The 16,503-nt window shown below is 40.4% G+C and overlaps 1 protein-coding gene across 5 annotated transcripts in view; it reads right to left on the bottom strand.

Annotated features, from left to right (window-relative positions):
• Positions 1-5,076: 5,076 nt before the first annotated feature.
• LOC118099762 (CD2-associated protein) overlaps positions 5,077-16,503 on the bottom strand; it is a 58,984-nt gene continuing 47,557 nt past the window's right edge. For all 5 annotated transcript variants that reach the window (XM_047337987.1, XM_047337985.1, XM_047337984.1 and 2 more), the window contains 3 exons: positions 12,449-12,672; positions 11,406-11,469; positions 5,077-8,228 (listed from right to left, as the gene is read on the bottom strand). In XM_047337987.1, the coding sequence (XP_047193943.1) occupies positions 8,187-8,228; positions 11,406-11,469; positions 12,449-12,672 (330 nt within the window). In that variant the 3' untranslated portion in view covers positions 5,077-8,186. The remainder of the gene's footprint in view (positions 8,229-11,405; positions 11,470-12,448; positions 12,673-16,503) is intronic.

The raw sequence follows: 16,503 nt of genomic DNA on the forward strand, positions 1-16,503 counted from the left end.
CTACGTGTGTTTGGACTGTGGAAGGAAGTTAGAGAACCCAGAGAAAACTCACATAAACATGGGAAGAACATGCACAGTGCGCCCAGAAAGATCTAGGCCAAGTTGGGATTCGAACCGGGAACCTCCTTGCAGTGAGGTGACAGTGCTAACCATCAAGCAGGGGCCACACGATGAAGAGGTTAAGGCCCTTTAAAAGATGGTGTGGTTCACCGTGTTGAAGGCAGCACATAGATCTGAAAGCCCTGTGATGAAATAGATGAACTCTATGGTGTATATATACAGTGGATATAAAAAGTCTACACACCCCTGTTAAAATGCCAGGTTTTTGTGATGTAAAAAAATGAGACCAAGATAAATCATGTCAGAACTTTGTTCACCATTAATGTGACCTTTAACGTGAACAATTCAATTGAAAAACAAACTGAAATATTTTAGGGGGAAAAATAAAAACTAAAAAACTAAAATAATGTGGTTGCATAAGTGTGCACATCCTCTTATAACTGGGGATGTGGCTGTGTTCAGAATTAACCAATCACATTCAAACTCATGTTAAATAGTAGTCAGTACACTCCTGCCATCATTTAAAGTGACTCTGATTAATCCCAAATAAAGTTCAGCTGTTCTAGTAGGATTTTCCGGACATTTTCTTAGTTGCATCTTACAGCAGAAGTCATGGTCCGCAGAGAGCTTCCAAAGCATCAGAGGGATCTCATTGTTGAAAGGTATCAGTCAGGAGAAGGGTACAAAAGAATTTCCAAGGCATTAGATATACCATGGAACACAGTGAAGACAGCCATCATCAAGTGGAGAAAATATGGCACAACAGTGACATTACCAAGAACTGGACGTCCCTCCAAAATCTATGAAAAGACGAGAAGAAAAATGGTAAGGGAGGCTTCCAAGAGGCCTACAGCAACATTAAAGGAGCTGCAGGAATTTCTGGCAAGTACTGGCTGTGTACTACATGTGACAACAATCTCCCGTATTCTTCATATGTTTGGGCTATGGGGTAGGGTGGCAAGACGGAAGCCTTTTCTTACGAAGAAAAACATCCAAGCCCGGCTAAATTTAGCAAAAACATACATGAAGTCTCCCAAAAGCATGTGAGAAAATGTGTTATGGTCTGATGAAACCAAGGTCGAACTTTTTGGCCATAATTCACAAAGGTATGTTTGGCGCAAAAACAACACTGCACGTCACCCAAAGAACACCGTACCCACAGTGAAGCATGGTGGTGGCAGCATCATGCTTTGGGGCTGTTTTTCTTCAGCTGGAACCAGGGCCTTAGTCAAGGTGGAGGGAATTATGAACAATTCCAAATACCAGTCAGTTTTGGCACAAAACCTTCAGGCTTCCGTTAGAAAGCTGAAGATGAAGAGGAATTTCACCTTTCAGCACGACAACGACCCAAAGCATACATCCAAATCAACAAAAGCATGGCTTCACCAGAAGAAGATTTATGTTTTGGAATGGCCCAGCCAGAGCCCAGACCTGAATCCAATTGAACATCTGTGGGGTGATCTGAAGAGGGCTGTGCACAGGAGATGCCCTCGCAATCTGACAGATTTGGAGCGCTTTTGCAAAGAAGAGTGGGCAAATATTGCCAAGTAAAGATGTGCCATGCTAATAGACTCCTACCCAAAAAGACTGAGTGCTGTAATAGAATCAAAAGGTGCTTCAACAAAGTATTAGTTTAAGGGTGTGCACACTTATGCAACCAGGTTATTGTAAGTTTTTTATTTTTATTTTCCCCCCTAAAAGATTTCAATTTGTTTTTCAATTGAATTGTTCACGTTATAGGTCACATTAAAGGTAGTAAAAGTTCGGAAATGATTTATCTCTGTTTTTTATAGTACAAAATATGTTTTAAGTTATGACTATTGCTTATATTATTCTCAGAGTCAAACTGTGAGACATTATATAATCATACTGAAGAGAAATTAAAGTCTTCCCTCACTAACCTTTCACATCCATTATAATAATAGGCTCCTTCCATAAGTCATGAGTCTGTCAGTCTGAACCTGCGGCCCTCTCTGTGACAGTCTAATTATCCCATGTGCAATTACTGTGAATGAAATAAACTGTGTTGGTAAGAGCTTTAAGTGGCCACCAAGACTAGAAAAGCGCAATATAAATCATATACAAATATACAGACCATTAACCATTCAAAAGTTCAGTGTGTAGAGTTTAGTGACATGAAGTGGTGAAGTTGCATGTTGCAGCTGAAGAAGAGAGAACCTGTGGTAGCCTTCAGTTGTAACTCAAAAGGTGTTTAGTTTGTCCAGTTTGGGCCACTGTAAAAAACATGGCGGCCTCCGTAGAGAGGACCAGCTCTTGACGTAAATATAAAGTATTTAAATATAAAGGGCCCATTCTAGGTTAAGAAAATATCAATTGGTACAATCTACATAAAACACACTAGTTAAAACATCACTAGGAATATTTTAAATGTAATCTCTTCCAATAGATTCCCTTTCACCTAAATCTTTAAAGACCTTTAAGCTTTAAACATAATCATTGGTTAAATTATTGTTATACGTTATATAAAAGAGTAGCTTTAATTTAACAAAAGCAATACAACAAACCAAACTAATTATTTTTGTCTTTAGTTGACTCCTCTGCATGATTCTCTCCCATATCAGCACCTGTGTTTAACAGTTACTTTGTGTTGGAAAATAAAAGTTTGAGAAAGAATCCTGACTTGACTGTTCTTACCACTTTGATTGATAAAACCCGAATCCTCCTGCAGCAGAGAAAACAAGGTATACATGGATTTTACAGTCCATTACAGTATGAACCAAAATTCCTTCAGGTTATCCCTTTATCCAGTGACAGAGAAGGCAAAGTCCTAACATCACAACTTTAACCATTTCAACCTGGACAGTTTTCCACTTGCATGTGCGTGTGCACCTATCGTAAGCCTCCACATAAAGCGCTTCTCTCTTTCAAGTGAGCGTCCTGCGTCCTCCTGAGTGAGATGGGATCTGGTGGTTTGATCTGGACGCACATGTGCAGGCTGCCGCTGCTCTACTACGCTAACAAACTGTAAATGAGAAAAGGTCAGAGAGAAGTGAATCCCTGCGCTCACTTTACCAGAGGAATGAGAGCTCCCAGGTGGCCGTGGCAGCCCGACAAAGACACGTGAAACACAATGTTTCTGCCTTGTGCTGCTCCTTTAGGCAATGTGGTCAGGAGGTGCCACATGAACCAGCCGTGGTTTGTGCTGCTACAGGCCGTGGCTGCTGTGGGAAACTCCTGTGATGCCCTGAGCACTTCATCTTCTCTCTCGCTCCCTCCCTCCCTCATATATATTTATACCACACTAATACAAGACTTAAAACTTGGTGAAAATGACCTCGTTTCGAGTCGAATATGAATGTCGGGGCTTCCGGACACTTGGATGACACCACACGAGCAGTATGGAGGCATTTTATGTTTTTTCTGTTGTTTTATTACGTCTGAAGATAGGTCACTAATCAGCTACACTTTTTACCCGAGACTCCAAAAGTGTTGTGATGGAAATCTGAAAATACAAGAGGCTGGGAAACCAAATTTGTCTTCGTGTATTTTAATAAGGGCTTTCTACAGAAAGGATCAACACAGAGAGTCACAGGGATCTCAGAGTGAAGATGGAGAACAGTCAAATGCAAGGATCTTATATAGGAGAACTAAGGCTGTTTGTCTGAGCCAGTTCAGACTGGTTCTGTAGGCGCAGTTTGAGAGAGGAATCAAGACACAGAAAACTGATTTACATATGTTTCCTTTGAAGATAAAGCAGACATAAATTCAGTTATTTGGAGAGTAAATAAGTGATAAAAAGGTCATAAAGGTTTCAGGTCATAAAAGTTCAGATCATAAACAGTTCAGGTCATAAAGTATTTAGACAGGTTATATATGACAGGTCTACAAAAACTTACTTTTCAACTACAAAATAGGTTTCAACCACACTTATTTTTTCCACTACAGTGTTTTGTGGACTCAAACATTTGACCCCCCCGGACAAGAAAACTTGTCCATAGATGAGGTTTTGTCCTTATTTTCTATAAAATTTTAAACTGTAATGCTATGAAAAGAACGCCTCGACCAGGATTTTCTCTTAAGACGGGCTAAATGTTTCCCGAAATGACACTCTGCGCTGTGTGAAATGACAGCACTCTGCTGCCTTAAAGCTTGTGGCTGTAAACTATCCAAAGACTGAATATAAAGATGGACAACAAGACAGTTAATAAAAGTGAAGCCAAAACATCTAGATTGCCCCCTGGTGGCTGGCTGCAGTAGCAGTCTTAAAGCCACCTCCTCCCTGTTAGCATGAGACATGGACCAAAAATAAAATAACACACCTCTCATCTTCTGTAGCTTTTATCATAGTGATGTATCCAAGTGCTTACGTTATTAATAAGTTTGGCTTTAATTGGTTATTTTATGCTATAAAAACAGGGTGGGACATCATGATTGGCAGCTGAGACTGACTCCTGATTGGTCAGGTGCATATATCAGCAGGCTCCACTATCACTGCTTCACTGACTCCAGTATCAAAAGCTCAAAATGACAGCAACTGAATCCAGACTATTTGGGCTTCAGTTATTGACAGAGGGAGAAAGTGGAGACACGTTTTCCATCTTTATTAACCATCGAAAGGTTCTACAGATGCTCAGAGAGGGGAGTCAGAGTTTGGATGATATCGATGTCTTGGAGCAGGATTATTATCAGAGCGTCTTATTTACTCATGAACAAATAAAACAGATAAAGATGAACGTATCTATATAACCACATCGTCTTGTTTGAACAGACCATGTGCACATATATATGCACACAACCAGCAGGCTAGACAGCCAGAAGTCAGATACAATAATCGATGGAACACATCATCCATGCATAATTTAAAAACTGTGAGGAGCTGCAGTTCCTCAGAAACTCATTCTCTCCTCTGCACGGTCGATTTTCCACTCGATATTTCCAAGAACGCATTTTTAGGAATCCAAGCATGAAAAAGGTTCAAGGCTGTTGTGAGGCTGTGAAAACTTTTAAGAATGACGCACAATTTTGAAGAAAAAAAAAATCAAAGGACAGTCTGAGTCAGTAAATAAAGACGATATTTATTCTTTTTTTTGGGAAAGATTCTCAGCTCATGCAAGGATACAGCTCTTGTAAACAAAATCACTTGAAAATATGTTATAAATGTGCACAGATTTCTTTTCTTGGTGTCAAACTCTGGAATGTACAATATGTGGAAGTTAAGCTGCATTACAGATATTACACAAAAAGCTGTCACCCAAACCCCCCTGGGTCCCTCGTTCCCCCACATTGTAATTATGTCATCGCCCAGCCATGTTGCTGGAGAGTTGTGTTTGTTTTACATCAGGCATCCACTCACTGCGTGGGTGCTGTATCATTAAGGGCAAAAATATACTATCAACTTGGTCAATGCACTCTGCAGTCCAGCACTTCATGGACACTGTTACGTTTGCGGGCAGACACACACATATACACACACACACACACACACACACACAGGCCACATTAAACCCAAGCCTGAGGATGATTTCAAATTAAAGTAACGCTTCTTTAAGACCTCTGTGACTTATCTGTAAGGATACAAAATAAAAAAGCACTAAGAATAAAGAGTATTAGTATTGGTAATGCACAGTAGTAGATGTGAAACAATAACAGGACATTTAACTTGGAACAGGAACCTGCTGTCTACATTTTGATCAGTGTTCAGGGTTATAACATCCCTCCAACCCGTGCTGAGGCCGTTGGGGGCTAAACTCGATGCTGTGCCGCTATCAGATTCTCAAAACGCATCTCCACACCAAGAGATAAGCTGGTTATCGTCTGCACAGAGCCGCAGGCCAAAAGTTTGGGGCTACAGGTCAGATGTTACTGAGGGCAGCACGCATCCTACACTGTGTAAGTTCCACTCGCACCGCGCTCCACATCTCTGCAGCCTCGAAACACCATGCTAGCAGCGTTTAGGAGTCCAATTATATTAGCAACTAGCGTCCTGAAGACAACAGTTCTGTGCTGAAACTATACAGTAAGAAACCAGCCACGGTTTATTTTCTGTTTAAGATGTGCGACTCCCAGCGAATCCACCGGGCAAACAGCTTAACATACACCAAATATATGTTTCTTAACAGCACGACCAAAGACAGCACTTACACGTTTAATCTCTTTGAACTCTATAATAACCTCAGGGCATAAGTTGGTCACAACTGTATATATCATGTTTTTATATATATATATATATTTTTTAAATTCATTGCTGTTGCTGGAATGATGTAGAAGTGTGCTCCAGGGTGTGTGAGTACACTGTGACATCACTGTGCAGTGCGGCTGAATATCTGTATCAAACTCCTAGGCGATGCATCCCACAAAATATATGACAAATTAAAGGAAAAACCTGAAGAATGAGTGGAGAGATAGGATAATAACACATCCATCTGCAGGGCACAAGGGCTCATTGAGGCAAAACATCCATACTACTACATTTGTTTTCCAACGAAAACAATCTGTCCACACGAGCGTTTAGGCTGCATATAAATTTAATCCCTGTCCATACTAACACGCCTGAAAACGCAGATCACATGACCCCTCACGTACACTGGGCATGCACAGGCCTTAGAAGGAAGCATTTGCATGTTAGTTGCAGAAAGAGTTAGGCTACAAACAAGAAGTAGCAATGGAGAAAAGTAAAAAAATGATTTAGCAGAATTTAATCTGCACAACAACTGTTAGCAAAGACAACAGGGTCAGTAACGCTTATGTAATTGATGATCCATGTTGCGTTCTACACTGGTAGCCGAGGCTAATGCGTTTTTTTATCTTCCGGAAGGGGGCTAGCGATAGGAGCCCGACAAATTAGCGAATAAAACGACACAGTGGAGCTCTAATAACCTTTTGCTCCTCTAATAGAGTTACGATGAGGAGAATGTGAGGTTTTGTCATTGTTATTTCTACACTCTTAAAATGTGCTTCCAGTTGAACTTGTGTACAGGCATGTACAATGACTTCAGGACATCTGATGAGTGCGGTGCAAGCTGATACAAAACACATTACAGAGCAGGAAGACAAGGCTCCTCTCAGATCATTTCACTGTGAGTCAAAGGAGAAAGGGAGGAAGGAGTTAGTGGTAGAGTGAACCGGGACAGGGATCAGAGGGATGAATGCCAGATTAAAAACACAGAGGCGGCCTTTTTTTCATGAACTGACCAACGTGTCGCTCAGCAACCATGGAATGACGCAACTCCTTTGTGTGTGTGTGTGTGTGTGTGTGTGTGTGTATCTGCATCACCTGCAGACTGTGTGGCTGAAGTTTGAAACCTCACAAAAATAGAAGAGACCAGCGTAGAAGAGGCCCTCTATATAGTATTTGACTAGACATGTCAGTAGACTTAAAAAATATAGATATACAATATCATCATGCTGCAGATATTCCAGACACCATCGTGGAAAATGTAAGCTCCCATTATAAACACTTAATAGAATTTACTTTTTTTAAATCAGGCACAGTAGTGTTACCCTGGATAGGAATGCTAAAGAAAACATATAAAAGACAAAGAGAAACGAACACAGCGCTCTCTCTGAACCACTGCAGCCGCGGAGGCTACTGTCAGGCGCCGCATGAGAAAGAAAAAAATCGTTTATCGTGAGGATGCGAGGTTGTTAAATGAAATTAATTATTTTCTCACGTTTTAAAATCAACTATTGTGCCTCATAAAAAAAATGAGGAGAAAGAACATTAGGCGTGGAAAACAAGCGCCCCCTGCTTTATACAAAGTCAGTAGTACTGAGAGTGAAGCTCCTCCCTGAGGAGTACGAGGAACGGTGGAGTGAAGGGGAGAGAGCGTGAGCAGAAGAGTTACAAGTCCAGCGCAGTAGTTTGAAGTAAGGCCTCAGTTTTCATGTGTTGGCAAAATAAAAAAATGAAATAAAAAAGAAGGGAAAATATACATCTGGAACTTAATTACATCTAGATTGAAAAAAAAAAAAAATTATATGTGCAAAATGTAAATCTTACAAATATGGAGCGAGTTTATTATTGTAGATCACTGAAAAGAGATTGTGCTCAAGGTGGCTGGTCTGATTCTCCACCCTCTCTCCGTCCGTCACCACCTTCCTGCTCTCTGGTTGGTCCACAGGCCAGCAGCTTGCCTCGAGGCCCGCTGGTGATTGCTGCGCGAGCTTCACGTCGAGTGGACGGTTCGCTTGAGTTTTTCTATCTCCATCTGTGGGGACACAAACACATAGCACAAACTCTCAGAAAGGATATCCTGGGAAATTAAATCAGCACCGTGCTGAATCTGCCAGAGCAGCTTGAGCCCATGATTTAGCAGACGCCGACCCCGGCTGTGAAACACACAGGTGGAGGTGTTTCCCGCTGTGCAAGGGATTTGTTTAGTGGTGAGGAATAAGGGGAGGAGATGATAATGAAGCCACATCCTGGAGGAAAACCTGAGCTGAGCAGAACATCTTTATCAAAGTATCTTTGAGCACTGAAACTAAATATTCAAAAGGCTGAGGACAAGACAAGACGTCACCAAAGCACCAAAAACTGAGGCACTTTCCCATCACTGCATATCAGAGCCAGAGCCGCTAAAAAGTAATTTGACCTGGAAGTGAATGCTAATAGTATCATTCCCATAGCAGATAAAAGTCAGATGTTGGTGGGTTCTTTTTTTTTTTTTACCAGTTCAAAAGGGGCTACAGAGACAATGGTGCGCAGAAGCTGAAAACTCATTCTGAAGGAGACAAATGAAGAAGCCTTGTTGCTGCTGTGGATCAAAGTTTCAGCTTGTGACAAAAAAAACATCAGAGAGTCGATGTGAATATGGAAAATGCGATAAAAAATAAATTAAAAAAGATGGAAACCACAACATAAGCCCAGTTTTTCTCTCTTGGATTGTAATGTAACTAGAATCTCTCTCAGTCGAGCTCATATGACCAACTTGTTTTGGCCAAAACCAGCTTTGGGTATTATCATTATCACCACTACCATCTGACATCAGATGCCAAACAGAAGACGTTCCAGGCATCACATTACAGAGGTTATTATAATATTCATATTCAATAACTTAGAATGGCCCCTGAAGGATGTTATAAAAACTGAAGCAGCCCTTGTTAAGCAAAAGGTTCCACACCCATACTATATAAATGATAATAGAAACCGACTCGGGAAGTTGTGGGGGAAAAAAAAATAACAGGCAAAAAAAGAATCACTGTACTGAAGTAAGCATTAAACGACTTTTACTGAAGGACCCACCCTGCTATATAACCGATGATGATATCGATATGAATGTAAGGCATCACACGTGCATGCTGTAGGAGAGGAGTCCTAATTGCTCTAACTAACCCCACACACCTCCCCTCCTCTTCTATTTGCCTTCGCAACAGACTGGAGCCGAATGTGACGCTGCATCACACATTCTTTGAGATACTTGCAGCTTCACCCAGCAACAGACCAGGAGCAAAGTACCAATCTAGGAGGGATGGTAATTTTTTTACTGGATTGTAGTCTCTTACTATACACTGAGAACACGGAGATAGAAGAACAGTTTAAACAAATCTATGATCTTTGTGTGTGGAGCACTCCGCGGGCGTTCTGTCCTCCTGTCATGTAATTGGTTTCGGTGCCCTGCTGCCGGGCCACGCCTGCTGCTGTCTCACCGGAGCTGGCTTATACCAGCTGGGCTGTTCATCTCAGTGGAGATAAAACACCTCATCTTAACTAAAACGCATTTTACAACAAAACTAACATTTTCATTGTAAATTAAAACGTTTACAAATTTGTTAGAATAATACAATTTGATCTACTTGTCCAGGCAAATATTGTTTTCTATTCATTTCTTTTGAATGAACTGACTAAATTATACCACCTTAAGCACTGATCCTAAACGTTTAGTTACTAGTCATGGTTGTTATCAGCAACAACTGTCAACAGAAATTGTAAACACTTAGAAATTCCAGAAATTCAGTATTGCATAGCCATTACAAATAGGGCACTCACAAAGAGCAGATTATGTTAGGGATGACAGGCGGAACTTGTCAAACACCTGACACCAGAGTATCGAAAGCAGCCAACAGAAACAAGTTGCACTCCCTGATGACCTGATTGTTTAAATCGTTCATTGTTAAAAGAACAAAAGCCAAAGGGAAGAGTCCAACATTCAGTCTGTTGTGAGGTGTGACTCACTCACTTGGTCACTCATGGACATGCATTGGTGTAGCATTAGGTTCAGCCTAAGGGTTGATGGATCCTTTTGTGTCTGTTTGAAGTCTGATAAATGGCCACAAAAGGATATACTGTATATCCAAATATAACTTGTGTAGTGTTAGGGAAAAAAAATCTCAGATTTCCATGGGAACTTGGCTCCATCAATTATATCACAGGGTCAAAAATACCCCAACAGATATATATCAGACTCTGTTGAGTTTGTTTTTGTTTGTGATTTATTTTATGAGTTCTATGAAGGAACCATGAAGAGGAGGGGTAGTGGATATGAAACAAGCTTTGTATCGTGTATTGAGTATCTCAGATATATCTCAAAATACAGAAACACGTGGCCTGAGGGCCCCAAAGCACTGGAAGATGTTTATGTTCCTCCAGCAAATTCATTTCCTTAAACAAGGCGACGACATGGTTCAATTTGCACTCAGGCACAAAGGAAACTGTATCCTCCCGTATGTTAATAAAATGTTGTAGTTGTACTCACAAGTAAAGTTTGAGCCTTTCTCTATTTCTTTTTCATGTGCAACATTTGTGAGAAAATAACGTGATATATTTTCAAAAAGTGGAGAAGGATGCACAATGTCTCTCCAGTTTAATTTATCAAACTGCTACATAAACACGTGTGGCAATACTCTCCCGAGTGACAACAACAAAGGGATCCAACTGGATAACTTGAGCGGTGGGATCAGAGTCAAGTTAAGAAGAAAAGAAAAACGCACTGTATATTTTGGATGATCCCAATCTCATACTATTACCAAAAAAGAGGCACGAGTAACTATTTTCATAATATTCTTTTACAAATTGGGTGATCGTCCAAAATATACAATGCGTTTTTCTTTTCTTAATTATGTAGCAGTTTGATCAATCAAACTGGAGAGATCATTCTCCACTTTTTGAAATTATATCACGATATTTTGTTCACATCCCTTCCAGTCTGGCTGTTTGAAATAACAATAGACGCATCTGATTTCTTGCGAACTACATTAGCTCAGACAGCCTCTTACTGCTGTTGGGCAGACGTTAAAAGTCAATACTTTATGTGCCCGTTGGTGCATGCAAGTCCAAGTGGTTGTTTGGGTCCTCGTGTGTAAAAAAACAGCATCGATATTTGGCTAAACTAATACAGAGTAATGCATGTAGACAGCCCAGCATGCGTTCCTATGGAGATCAATGTTACCTGCAGGGTCACACGCTTTATCCTCTCCTCATCCAGCTCTCGTCGCAGCTCCGCTATCTCTTTCCTGGAAATAAAGACACACGTGTACAGACTCATTAGTGTGCACTGCTGCAGCATATATATATATATATATATATATAAGGCTCAAACGTTTGTGTTGTAACTATTGTCTGTTTTCTTTGAAGATGAAAACATGTTACATCTATGGGAAAATGTTTCTTTGAACATGACACAAAAATGAAATGCTAAAACACTGCGAGCTAAATGTCCTTCAACAAAACCATATGTCAATTGTAAGCATGAGAAAGCAGCTCAGCATGAAGCCTTGTATCACCGTAAATCTCTCCCAATGATTCATGCTCAGACCTTTATATCGTATATTCTGATATATAATTATACAGAATTTAAAAGGAGTACTAGAGTGATTGTTGAATGAGTTTTGTATGAATGTGAACAGAAACTGCTGTTCACAAAACCAGCTCATAATTCATGTCACACCTTATACAGTCACTAGAATGGTGTATTAATAGTAACAACTAGGGTTGTTACAACTAGGGTTGTTACTATAAGACGACAAACTTACGTGAATATGTTATGTGTACTTTTAAAGACTGTCTGAACAAAATCAGTTAGTGTTACAGAAGAATAAAAATGAAAAAGAATGTGAACTATGTAGCACTGAATTTTTAAGTTTAGCAATTAAGCATTCAGGTGGTTGAAAACACATTGCTCTGTAGTGTGACAAACTTAATTGCTCTACATGGTTTTTAACTCTTAACAGTTAACGTTTTAAATAAAAAATGTAATGTAAATTTAAAACGCTGTTCTTTTCTGACCATCGTTATGTGCATTTTTTCTGGCACCGCTTACATACCATAAAATAGAGATTTAGCCCTAGTATCGTAAAAAATCAAAATGATACACAACCCCAGTAACAACATATGTCCACAAGCTCAGATCCCTCCGTGACACATTCACTCCTCTATTTCCTCTTCACAGCAACATATTCAAACTCTGTTCTCATGCGCATCAAGTCTAATTACATTTGCTGGCCCTTGAGCAGCTCCACGGACATCAGCAGCTCCTTCATCTGGCTCCTCAGTTCGTCCAGCTCGGAGCTCGGCTCCTCAGGGTCAAGCCGACCTCGGCCGCTGTGAGTGATGCTGTTGGAGCTCGGGGGTGCCGCTGCGGGGCTCGGCTTGGCCTCAGGGCTTGGCGCGATGGGCTTTTGGAGAGACGTTGACTGGGATAAGGTGTTTGTGGAAGGCTGTGGAGATGAAGAAAGAGACGCGAGTGAGACAGAGGTAGACAGCTATAGATTTTCGGAGTGCGGCGGTGTATTGTGCTGCTTTAGCACCCTCTGAACTCTTGATAATCTTCAAAATGATCTGGATGTGCTGCATGTGAGAACACAAATGTCCGAGTTGCTGCGGACATTCTCCTGCCAGCCCCCTCATTAATACTGATGTCTGAGTGAGCTAATGTAAGAAGACAGCAGGAGATCATCCAGAGCATTTACAGTACTGTGAGCAAGTGGGTACATTGAAGACATTTATAACGTGTGGCAGGGGGAAAAAAAGAGCCTCATGTCTGAATACGGCTTTGGTGGGATGAAGAAAAATTATTTCGAAGCACATGCTTTTCTTTTGTTTAGAAATCTGGTGACATTTTGTGCAGGGGCCTGTCTTCCTTGAAGAGATCACTTCCATCAGGACAGATGGTTCACGGTAGAATGAAGGACCCACAATAGTGACAATTGGTTTGCAGTGACCTTTTCTGCTCAGGTGACAAAAACCCGGGAAAATGTCACCAAAGATTAACGGAGCCACTGGAGCCTTTCAGTGTGGCTTTGGTACTCTGGAGTTTTTTGCATCACTGAACTCTCAAATGTGTATTTATCTTCGTAATGAAGTGTTTATCCCTGATCTTCCTAACATATCCCTCTCTACAAACTGGTCAACGGACAGTCTGTTGATATCCTGCATGATGATACTGATGTTCTTCCATCATCTAAGGAATAGCTGCTGTTTTTTTATCCTTTCGGTTTCACACAAATGCCACAGAATCATCGGGCTCCTCAATCAATATTATGAAGCTACAGTTCAGAATCTGTTCTCTCAGGTTGTGTTTTTGTTTGAATATTGCACTTTGTCATCTAGAGAATTAAACACACAAACACAGGCACACGGACACACACAAGCACTTACTCTTGATTGTCTTCTGCCTTATCTGCCATCTGCACAATTTATCTATTCATTTATTATAAAGCATTTTTGAAGAAATGTAGTATTTTTAAAGATTTTTTTTTAGCTCAACACAACTGAACAGCTTTTATGGAGTTTTAAGGTGCTTTCAGACATGCAATAAACTCTGGATAATCCCCTGACATTCTACGGAGGGGCTGTACATGAGAACTCAAATGTCCTAGTGAGAGGCTCTGGACTTTTTCCGGAGTTTCTTCTGCCAGCCCCTTAGTAAAAATGTCCAAATGGGCCGATGTAAAACGCTGCAGAAGATCGTTCACAAGTGAATGGAAGTGTTTATGACGTTTCTAACATGTGACAGATGCAAAAATGCAAAAAACAAAAGCAGCATTTCAGGAGGAAAAAGAGGTGCCATACACGTGGAAGACACCGGCTAAGATGTCAAGAGAGCTTTTGGTGATAAGGGCCAACGCTGGCGACTTGCTGTCGAAAAACATGTGATCACTCACTGCAGCAGAATTAAAATCGATACATCGTGCACCACCCATCACCTGAACGCTCCGGAGACTTCTTTGTTGTTGTGAAAGTGTCTGATTGGAGAATCTCCTGCTGCGCTGTTCATGTGTGAAAGTCCGGTTTGATGTTTGAAAACAGTTTCACTTAATCGTTGTTTCAGCGGATTTTTGTCAGTACCTGTCTGTATCTTGTTGTTTGCTCTTATTTTAGATTATTATTGCCTTCGGGACTAATAAAGTTGCATTGGATTGCATTTGCGATTGCTGCTTTGTTAGCCAAAGCAGGCATTCATGAAAACTTAAAAAGGGGTTAAACAGTGGCTGCAGCATCTCCTGCCCGGGGGGGGGCCGCATACTTTCTCTCTTCGTTCACCTTCACTGATGAAAACGTTATAAGGGTCAGAATCCCATTTTCAAACGATACAAGGGCAAAGGGGGAATAGTGCATGTCCTGTAAATTCACCTCTGGTAGTCTGAGCTGTAGGGAAATGAGAGCTCCAAACCAGGCTTTACTTTGACTGCTCCGTCTGCCTCTGTGTGTGTGTGCGTCTGCCTCTGTGTGTGTGTGCGTCTGCCTCTGTGTGTGTTTAACAGTAGGGCGGTCAAGATGCTGGATACCCCCATCTGAACAGTCAGGTCTAATTAGTCTTGGTAAACCACAACCAATCCAGGCTATAGATAACATCTGAGGCAATTAATGAAGTGCTGAGCTGGAAGACTGAACAGCAGGTGGTTGTTTCTGTCGCCCTCGCCCCATGCTGTCTTCCGTCACACACACACAAACATACACACACACACACACACACACACTGCAGAAAACTACTTTCAGGTGCATGTTAGCTGACTTGTGTCTGTGTGTGAGAGTGTGGGTGTAAAACCTCTTATATTTTTCATCTTTTTGATATCCGTTTCTCCAACACAGGTTTCTGCTCTTCTGTAATTGTTTAAACTTTAGTATCTGTTGTTTACAATACACAGTGGAAAAAATAAGTGGGTGGTGAAAGGACTCTATCTGCTGCTCTGGTGACAATTTTTCTACCTCTGGACAACTGAGATCTGTTTCATGCTTTCCAAAGGTTGTGATTATAAACAAAACAAAAACATATTTTGTAGAATCTTGGATTTGATGAAAATGTAACACACTATGTTATCCGAGTGCTGATTGTGCATTTCTTACGGCTATGAACATTAAAGTGATCTCTAAGATTGAAAGGACTATTTGGATTAAATTATTTGGCTCTGAAAGCTGAATGCCAGAATTCACTCAACATATAACATATAAATACATATATTCATACAGTATATACCTGTCACTTTGATTTTACACTCCCATCTGATTGTATTAGATTTTCTTAATATTGAGCTAATATTGATATATTCCACCACCACATAAACCTTTTCACTTTTCTCGACAGATTCTCTTTGAAACTGTCCCCAATGAACTGTTGGGAGATCCAAAAGGTTGATTCTTCACAGGCTTAAGTTCTATTTTGATCTCTTTTGTTCTTTTTCATCTGTCTTTCTTTATAAATGTATTTTTTGCTGTGAAAAAGAGGAGATTCTTAGACAAATCGTTGCAGCTGTTCAGTGGTGACCCTTTGAGTGGTAATGAGGGTAATGAGGGTGGCGGTTGTTGCACTTTCTCACATGTCAGACTGAAGCCTCTGCTTGTAGCCTCTGTTCAGGCTTGGTATTAACAACTGGGGTGATTAGATAACAATTCAACAGCTGGAATGTGTTTCCTGTGGCCACTTGAGATCAGATCTCACTCTCACACTCTATAATACACATGTACGTCATTTCTGTTTGTGAAAATGAAATGATGGTATTTTTAAACCACTGTGACTACACAGATGTATCTGCTGTCAATGTGCGATAGAGAGAAGGGGAGATCAGAGACAGGGATGGGTGAATCAATGTGAATAGCTTTGCAATGATATTTTACCCATTGGTAAAAACTAAATCAATTGAAAATCATTGTGTTAATATTGTGGTTTCATGGGGCATTCACACGTTAACATAGAGCTGTCCAATGCTCAAATCACTAAGGATGGATGTTAATACTGGGTCAGAATTGAATGGCGTGAAAATATTATAGTAATAATAAGTATTATAATTAAATGATCATTAGGAAGATCAATGTGTTGTTGTAATGTGTTTTCATCTGTCTCTTTTATTCTTGATTATTATTTTATTATTTAGTCATGATAATATGGGCTTTTAACTTGTGTACTTTAAACAGTTTTCGTTAATGTTGGGGAATCCAATGGACATTGGTGGATATTGTAATAATATTATTTTGTGTGAATAAACTGTTCGATGGATGTAAGAGTGTTGCCATTTTAAAAAACTACTTTCCCAAGTGTAAAGCATTTGTGA

This window comes from Hippoglossus stenolepis, chromosome 20, assembly GCF_022539355.2.
Source record: "Hippoglossus stenolepis isolate QCI-W04-F060 chromosome 20, HSTE1.2, whole genome shotgun sequence".
Taxonomy (NCBI): Eukaryota; Metazoa; Chordata; class Actinopteri; order Pleuronectiformes; family Pleuronectidae; genus Hippoglossus; species Hippoglossus stenolepis.